The sequence below is a fragment of the Staurois parvus genome, unplaced genomic scaffold (assembly GCF_062004578.1).
Source record: "Staurois parvus isolate SC_StPar_1 unplaced genomic scaffold, SC_StPar_1.0 ptg000673l, whole genome shotgun sequence".
NCBI lineage: Eukaryota > Metazoa > Chordata > Amphibia > Anura > Ranidae > Staurois > Staurois parvus.
In genome coordinates, this window is record NW_028318469.1 from 762,264 (window position 1) to 771,892 (window position 9,629).

Here is a 9,629-nt window from a genome sequence, read left to right on the forward strand (position 1 = left end):
ATATGTAACAAATGTGAGGAGACATCTGACCAGTGTATCTCTATTCAGGTGCACGTTCCATAGCATTCATGCGAATGTCCTTCCTAACTTTATATTCTTTTTATTTAACCTTCAGACCATCTTTTACATTGTTTCTTCTGGGGATATTGAATCTAATATGTTCCAGTTTTTACCACCTCCTCTAATAGGAATGTTAAATCATGCTATTTTATAGTACTATTTTCATTTACTAGTCTTTAACATTATTTTCCATTACTACCAAAATAATTATTTTTATGGTACATAAAATCAATATCATATGAATATGAATTAAAAAAAAAACGCTCTTGATAGCGGAGATCCTTTTGCGCTAGCCCTATCACCTAAATGAACAGCTCAGCTGCCAGCACTAAAATGTAAACACAGAAGAGCAAACAAATAATATATAAGTTGTTCAGTGCTTTATATTAAAGATTTCCCCCATATCTGATCTGAGGATTTGATCTGTAGATCACATATGGAGGTGATTAGTTACTACATAGCCATGCACTACATACAGTATATGTTATATAACATGAATTACATTAGTAATGTAATTTTTTATATTTGTACTATTATTTTATGCATTCATATGCTTGTTGCATATTTTTATTAGGTATGATTTAGTTCATATACTATGCACATATCAATTTTTTGGTTTTTAGTATACTCCATATATTTTATATGATAATTCTACACTTTGTTTTTATCAGCATCATCCTCACCAATATTATTTGGTTGCTAAGGCTGATAATGCTATTATTATTATTATTATTACTGTTATTATTCTAAAAATAGTTCTTTATTAATTATGATAATGCCAATATTACTAAATTTGCCAATAATAACAGTCCAATTTTATTGTGTCCATATTCTTACTAATCTATAAAATGCCCTCACTGGGTTTGGTGATTTTTTTTATTTGTATATGTATTATTATTATTGTCATTATTATATTTATTATATTTCTGTCCCAAAATTCTATTTATGTATCTATCAACATTTTTAACCATGCAACCTAATTAAAGTGATGAAAAACATTTAATTTTTTTTTTATTTTCTCCTTCCCTATTATCTATTTCTACTATTGAAAACTATTTGTCTTCCTCAGTGACTAGCTGCTTTTTTCTGGCATTTTTTTTTGTTCCAGAATATTTATTGAGAAAAATTACTGGTGATACATTACAAAAACCATCTGGTACATGAAGCAGCAGCCAACATAGGATCTGCAGTACAGTATCAATATGTATGAACAATCAGAGGTTACAAAGTGTCAACCAACAATTAGATAAAAAGGGGCATAAGCCCAACTGTGGAAAACAACTAGAACAGTGTCTCAACAAAATGCATGAAAGCGTTACTCAAGGGACGATGAGCCATAACATTGATTGCGCCCCTATTTAAAAATGGACTGAGGTCAGTATGTAGTGCATGGGGATAGAATCGTAGGACAGTCAATAAATGGGGGTTAGGTGAAAAGGGGGTAAAAGGAGCAGGAACAGGGGGGTAAGGAATCCAGTGAAGGGGAAGGTTAAGTGAGGACAGGGAGAGTCACAGGATGGGGAAGAAGAAAAAAAAAGGGAAAGAAAGAAGGGAGGGTGAGTAAGAAGAGAGATGGTGGAGAGGGGGAGGAGGGGAAGAAGGGGGCCCCCCAGAGAGTACTTATCACCTTGTCGCTCAACCAGGTGGGGCAAGTGGAGGGAGGTAAAACGTGAGGCATGAACCTAAAATGGATCAGTCCAAAGGGACAGTGTTGCTTGTACAAGTCTGAATCAGTAAACAAGAACCACTGCTTCCAGGTGGTAGTAAATGAGGATATCATTTCTTTGCTAGTATGTACCAGTTCCTCCATCTCTCTCACCTGTTCAATGGGATGAAACCAATCAGAGAGTTCCAGGGTCTTAATCGATCTCCAGAGCCTAGGGATAAGTGTCTTAGCTGTATTCAGTAAATGCATGGTCAAGGATCATTTGTACATAGAGGGAAACAAGTCTGTATGGTGTAGAGAAAAGTTGCAGGTTCAAAGGGCAGGTCAAGGTCTGTTATCTATTTAGGCGTTGAATGTATGTAGGTCAAGAAAGGGCATATCCAAGGACAGGATCACCAAATGTGTAAAAATGGCCCTTTATCAGATTGGCATCGCCAACAAGTGTCCGGTACATCAGGGAAAATGGTGTGGAGCCATGTCAGGGTATAGTACCATCGGCTACAGAGTTTGTAGTTTGTTTCCTGGATTATTTTGGCATTTTCACCTTTTCATCTGTTTTCACTTCTAGAATTTTAGCTTTTTCTGCCACCCTTGACCATGACCAAGTATTTTTAAAGGAGGGCTCTGTATTTTATCAATGTCACATTTTGCCCATCTTTTATTTTACTGCAGTCTTATTTCACTACACCTGCTTACACTGTCATCTATTTATGGCAGAAAAATCAGCAATGAAAAGTGTCAAAAAGCATTCATATTTTGATAGATTTTGCTTCCTACTTTATAAATCTAACCCCCAAGGCATCATTTAAACTTTTGTGAAATTTCATGTTCAGAAGTGGATGAGTACTTAATGTTTCATAAATATGCAGTATGCATGAATGTTTAGTATAAGACAAGTCATTTGGTAAATTCCACAGAGCAAAACAAGACTGATTAACATGTTAAGTGTTTGCATGAAATCATAGTTTCCTGCAAAATTCACAGTTTTTGTTCTCAAATACAAACGAATCACCAACGTGTGCATTGAGGAGAAAATACAGTTAAGCAAATATCATGTTTTTTTTAAAGACTGCACAATATTTGCTGTTGAATCACAAAAAATACTGTAGCTGTAATAAGTCAGAGAATCACATATGCTCAGAGTAACGTAATCTTCCTCATTCTATAGTCCACCAGGATGTATGCTGAGCTTCCATATGTTTACAGTTTACCACATATTAAGGGCTACAGTAGATGGGCTTTGTTTTTCCACATCTATTGTGGGCTTGAAGCATGTTTTAATATCAGTCCTCATGCACACTGGACATTTTCACAGCTGCTGTTTTTGGCTTTTGACGTTTTTTTTCTACAGCCAGTAAACTCCCCAGCATGTTATCCTATGTGTCCATGCACACGTAGGTTTTAACCAGCGTTTTTTGGGCTGGAAAAAATCCCAGAACTAGTGGGTTTCTAGAGGTGTTTTTTCAGCTGTAAAAATACTCTAACACTGAAAAATGCAGTAAAATGCGGTAAAACTAAATTTTTTTACTTTTTTTAAGCAAAATTTTTTGTGTGTGTAAAAAAACGCAAACATGGAAAAAACGCAGCTAAATGCTACTGAAAAAAAAGCTGAAAAACTTGCGTTTTTACTTCAACTATTAACGCCCAGTGTGCATGAAGCCCAAGTCTGTAGATATCTATTTACTGTGATTGTGTACCGTGGATAACCATTTCAAAGCAGCATTTAACCTTCTTTGTATTGCAAAGTCCAACTGACATTCATTCTTGCTGCTTTGAAAGTTCTCCAAAATGCAGATCAGACAATTAGATATGAAGGAGCAGGATGGAAAAACGTTCTTGAATTAACAAATCTCTAACAGTGAATGTGGTTTTCATTTGGGAAAGTCCATTAATTCCAAACTCAAATGTTAAAAGCAAAGTACCATAAAACGGCATTCCAATGTACTGAGAATTTTCGTACAACTGTTCACTCTAAAATCAGCTAGTGTATGGCCAGCTTTAATTATTCCCTTCCAGGTGAATTTGAATAGTTCAGGATTTGAGCACTACATCTACTGCTGAACCTCCTTGACTAAACATTGCAATCTCAATATAGTAGCTGTTTCTCTCTATGAGGTTCCACGCTATGTTGTACTCTTCTGTGTAATATACTGTATTCAGAAATGCAACACTACCTGGCTGGAGTTTGCATGTTCTCCCTGTGCCTGCATGGGTTTCCTCCGGGTACTCCAGTTTCCTCTCACACTTCAAAGACATGCTGGCAAGTTAATTGGCTTCTGTCTAAATTGGCCCTAGTCTGTGTATGTGAGATAGGGACCTTAGATTGTAAGCTCCTTGAGGGCAGGGACTGATGTGAATGTACAATATATATATATGTAAAGTGCTCTGTAAATTGTCGGCGCTATATAAGTACCTGTAATAATGATAATAATATAGGTGATTGTTCACTTGTATGTATGCTTCAACTTTCACTAAAAACCATTGAACACAAACCCATATAGTGAATTTGGAGCAGTCCCAAGTGTCTGGGTAGCACAGAATTCAAAAACAAATGCAGAACTCAGAGATTATGCTCCCTTTCACAAGCCCTAAATTCTGCATGGCTCTTCTAGAACTATACCTGATTTCTGTATTAATGTATAATATTAATGTATAACTTTAAATTTATTGATGTGTTTATAAAACAGTTAATAGCATTAAGCGTTATCTTCCATTAAATCGGAACAGAACAGCTTGCATCTACAGATGTGTATGTATGTGTATACACATACACCTTCTTTCATAACTTTCCTGACCAAATAGATAAGGTCTCATGTATGTGTCAGAAAAAGGGAACTACAGTCATGGCCGAAATTGTTGGCACCCTTGATATTTTTCCTGAAAATCAAGTATTTCACACAAAAAAGGTATTGCATTAACACATGTTTTGCTATACACATGTTTATTCCCTTTGTATGTATTGGAACAAATATAAAACAGAGGCAGAAAAGCAAATATGACATAATGTCACACAAAACCCCAAAAATGGGCTGGACAAAAGTATTGGCACCCTTAACTTAATATTTGGTTGCACACCCTTTGGAAAACATAACTGAAATCAGTCGCTTCCTATAACCATCAATAAGCTTCTGACACCTCTCACCCGGAATTTTGGACCACTCTTCCTTTGCAAACAGCTCCAGGTCTCTCTTATTGGAAGGACACCTTTTCCCAACAGCAATTTTAAGATCTCTCCACAGGTGTTCAATGGGATTTAGATCTGGGCTCATTGCTGGCCACTTCAGAACTCTCCAGCGCTTCTTTGCCATCCATTTCTGAGTGCTTTTTGACGTATGTTTGGGGTCATTGTCCTGCTGGAAGACCCAGGATCTTGGACGCAAACCCAGCTTTCTGACACTGGGCCCTACAGTGCGACCCAAAATCCTTTGGTAATCCTCAGATTTCATGATGCCTTGCACACAGTCAAGGCACCCAGTGCCAGAGGCAGCAAAACAACCCCAAAACATCATTGAACCTCCACCATATTTTACCGTAGGTACTGTGTTTTGTTCTTTGTAGGCCTCATTCCGTTTTCGGTAAACAGTAGAATGATGTGCTTTACCGAAAAGCTCTATCTTGGTCTCATCTGTCCACAAGACGTTTTCCCAGAAGGCTTTTGGCTTACTCAAGTACATTTTGGCAAACTGTAGTCTTGCTTTTTTATGTCTCTGTGTCAGCAGTGGGGTCCTCCTGGGTCTCCTGCCATAGCGTTTCATTTCATTTAAATGTCGACGGATAGTTCGCGCTGACACTGATGCTCCCTGAGCCTGCAGGACAGCTTGAATGTCTTTGGAACATGTTTGGGGCTGCTTATCCACCATCCGGACTATTCTGCGTTGCAATCTTTCATCAATTTTCCTCATCCGTCCACGACCAGGGAGATTAGCTACAGTGCCATGGGTTGCAAACTTCTTGATAATGTTGCGCACTGTGGACAAAGGCAAATCTAGTTCTCTGGAGATGGACTTGTAACCTTGAGATTGTTGATATTTTGCCACAATTTTGGTTCTCAGGTCCTCAGACAGTTCTCGTCTCCTCTTTCTGTTGTCCATGCTTAGTGTGGCACAGACAGACACACAATGCAAAGGTTAAGTGAACGTCTCTCCTTTTTATCTGCTTTCAGGTGTGATTTCTATATTGCCCACACCTGTTACTTGCCCCAGGTGAGTTTACAGGAGCATCACATGCTTGTAACATTCTTATTTATCCGCAGTTGTGAAAGGGTGCCAATACTTTTGTCCAGCCCATTTTTGGAGGTTTGTGTGACATTATGTCGAATTTGCTTTCTTTCCTCCCTTTTTTTGTTTTGTCCCAATACACACAAAGGGAATAAACATGTGTATAGCAAAACATGTGTTAATGCAATACGTTTCGTGAGAAATACATGATTTCCTGGAGAAATATCAAGGGTGCCAACAATTTCGGCCATGACTGTATCTATGTACCATTGCAACCCATTAGATTTCAATTTGTAGCTTTAGAAACAGGCACCATAGATTGTGTATGTGTCAGAAAAAGGGAACTATCTATGTACCATTGCAACCCATTAGATTTCAATTTGTAGCTTTAGAAACAGGCACCATAGATTGTGTATGTGTCAGAAAAAGGGAACTATCTATGTACCATTGCAACCCATTAGATTTCAATTCGTAGCTTTAGAAACAGGTACCATAGATTGTGTATGTGTCAGAAAAAGGGAACTATCTATGTACCATTGCAACCCATTAGATTTCAATTCGTAGCTTTAGAAACAGGTACCATAGATTGTGTATGTGTCAGAAAAAGGGAACTATCTATGTACCATTGCAACCCATTAGATTTCAATTCGTAGCTTTAGAAACAGGCACCATAGATTTCGAGACACCTGTTTCCTTGCTGTATGAGGTTTTATATTTGTGTTTTTATGTAATCTCATAATTGTTGTCTTATCAAAATGTTCAATGTACGTACTTAACCTACGCATAAGTGAGCAATTGTTTCTGTTTCACATCAAATAATTTAACGAGGCAAGCTTTTATTCTCATAAATTATTATTTTTCTAGTGTTATTTTTTTTACCCTTCAAAAGCAGCTCTTGTTCATCCTACCTGCTACAGAACCTTACAATTAGGACCACTTAGGGTGGCAACACACTGTTAAGCTGCATTTGCACAGAAGATTAGCAACAATGCAAATCCCAGCGGTATGAATCTACTGATTCCTGCTGCTGGGTTTGACAGCTGTGAGCAGCTAGCTGCGGCTGCCAAGCCACACAAAGTGCATCCAGCCATGATCACAGCAGGTAATCGCTGGCTGTGAGAACAGCCACGAATAGTGGTGGCCACTGACTACCTGTCATTGCAGTGTATGGGCTCAGCGGCCACAGCTATCTGCACACAGCTGTCAAACGCAGCAGAAGGAACAGAGGATTCCTGCCGCTGGAATTTACACCATGGCTTAATGTCTGTGAGAATGACGCCTAACTAACAGATTCTTCCATCCACACAAAGAGGGAAGAACCCCCCCCCCCCCAACTAGGACATTGTATTTTGACAGCTCTGTCAGCTGATCGAGAAACATTTTCCAACATGTCCCTTTGACAACAGTCAATCAATCAGCTTTTGTGAAGAAGGAATGGCCACACACTGGGGGAGATTTATTAAAACTGGAGCACTCAAAATCTGGTGCAGCTGTGAATGATAGCCAATCAGCGTCTGACTTCAGCTTATTATTATTATATTATTATACAGGATCAGGGGTGGACTGACAACTCATCGGGCCCCCAGGCAATAGGGGATCATGGGGCTCCTGTGTTCTTGCCCAATCTCAAAAAAGCCTATGAAAAAGGTACCAGTGGTATCTCATGGGGCCCCCTACTGACCCCGGGCCCTCGGGCAGTGCCCGAGTTTCTAAATGGTCAGTCCACCCCTGTACGGGATTTATATAGCGCCAACAGCTTGCGCAGCCCTTTACAAAATGAAGGTAGACATTACAGTTACAAGAGGAAACAGAGGGCCCTGCTCGACAGAGCTTATTCAATTAAGCTTTGACAATAAAATGTGGAAGCTGATTGGTTTCTGTGCAGAGCTGCACCAGATTTTGCACTCTCCAGCTTTAGTAAATAACCCCCGTGCACTGAGCAAAATTTGAACAGTGTATGGCCAGCTTTGGACACTTGGTATGCTGGAGCTGATTTACTAAAGGTAAACAGCCTGCTCACTTGGCAAGGGAGTTTGTACTTTGAAAGGGAATTCTCCTTTAGTTTAGTGAATGTGGTGAAAAGCCATATTGCAAAGAATATCCAAACATGAGCAAGGAAAAAAAAACTGCATTTTTGCTTGTATGTGTTTGGCTAATGTAAGTCACCTCATTCTCTAAGTGAAAATTCCCTTTACAATTACAAATTCCCTTGCAAAGTGGCTTGCAAACAGCCAATTACCTTTTAGTAAAAAACCCCCCATTGCATCCAAGATATCACTCCTGTGATAACTTTTATGAATTGGCTAACATTTAAAAGTACCACCATAAACAATATAAAAATGCATGCGGTACAGTAAACTGGTTAGTACAATATAACATTTAGCAAATAAAAATATAATTAAAAAAAAAAAGGAAATGCCCAGTAATGAAAATACTGCAGCCTTATGCTGATTGAATTGACTCCACTGACATATAAGGTGCATAGCTCCATGAACATCATTTTCTCCCAGGTCCAGGTATTAGTTTTTTTTAAAAAGCACAGATCTGTAACATGATTTGTGATTGTTTTTCATCACTGCTTGATCATTCCAACCAGTTATATGTACCCACCACATTGTTGACATGCATGGTCATCATCCTGCTACAACATGACAGAGCTCAGACAGGCCACATGTCCTCCAAGCGTAACAGCTGGAACATCCAGCATGCATTAGCATTAGCTTTGAGGCATCATCCAACCCTGGGTCATCAGTGTCATAACAATCGCAGCAGCAAGACAACTAGAAAACTATCAGTTATTGTTTATTACACAAATTTGATTCTGTTCATAACCCCCAATATGTTTTCATCTTACCTCTTTCATCCTGTTGAGCTGTCATCCACCACATGTCTGTAAAGGAAAGACAGATATGTTAGATCCCATTGCAGCCACTCCCTGGGTTATTCATTGACAGTCAGAGAAATCAGACACTTTCACTGACAGATGTTTGCAGAGATGTCAGGCAGTGACTGGTTAAGCCATGCTAGCCTGTGGGCTGCTTTCTCTACAAGAGTTTGGAAGGCACAATGCCAGCCTGCAGGGCCCACAGCCCATCTCACATTATCATTTGACAGAACTCACCTCCACCTTTCCCCGTGCCACCTTTTCTAACTTTTTCCAGTCAATTTCATAGCCCAGCAAGGGCTGAAAGAGGCCAAACAGCAGCAATGGAAGCCACATTGGTGGAGTCAGATTTCTGCTTTGCTAGAGAGGAGAAAGCAGGCAGACGAGGAAGTAGAGCAGATTGTGTGTATGTTTGTGTGTGTGCCACGTCACATAGACTACTGAATGAGGAGGGGACATGGAGGGGAGGAGATGCAATCCCCTACATCTCTTTCTATACCCCCCTGGGAAGGAACATATCATTAACACTGTGCATCCCCACAGGACTATGTTTTCTGGAGTCACAGCTGTCAGCTGCAATAGAGAAGTACACATTGCAGGAGCCGGCAGCCCACTGCATATTATTACAACAGATTTCCCAATTGTCCTTCATTTGGAGGGACTGTCCCTCTTTTCAAACCAAATCCCTCTGTCTCTTGTGCAGCCTCAATTGTTCTTCTATTTGATTTGATGTGCACATCTCAATACAAAATGTACCAATTTACTACCAAAAGTGTTATTCTGCACTAAATTTTCTATCCAA

The 9,629-nt window shown here is 39.2% G+C and overlaps 1 protein-coding gene across 1 annotated transcript in view; it reads right to left on the bottom strand.

Annotated features, from left to right (window-relative positions):
- Positions 1-9,263, bottom strand: part of SELENOM (selenoprotein M) — a 30,531-nt gene extending 21,268 nt beyond the window's left edge. Inside the window, exons 1-2 of the mRNA XM_089652205.1 lie at positions 9,065-9,263; positions 8,798-8,833 (exon numbers count right to left, since the gene is read on the bottom strand). Of these exons, the coding sequence (XP_089508331.1) occupies positions 8,798-8,833; positions 9,065-9,163 (135 nt within the window). The 5' untranslated portion in view covers positions 9,164-9,263. The remainder of the gene's footprint in view (positions 1-8,797; positions 8,834-9,064) is intronic.
- Between the last annotated feature and the right edge of the window lie 366 nt (positions 9,264-9,629).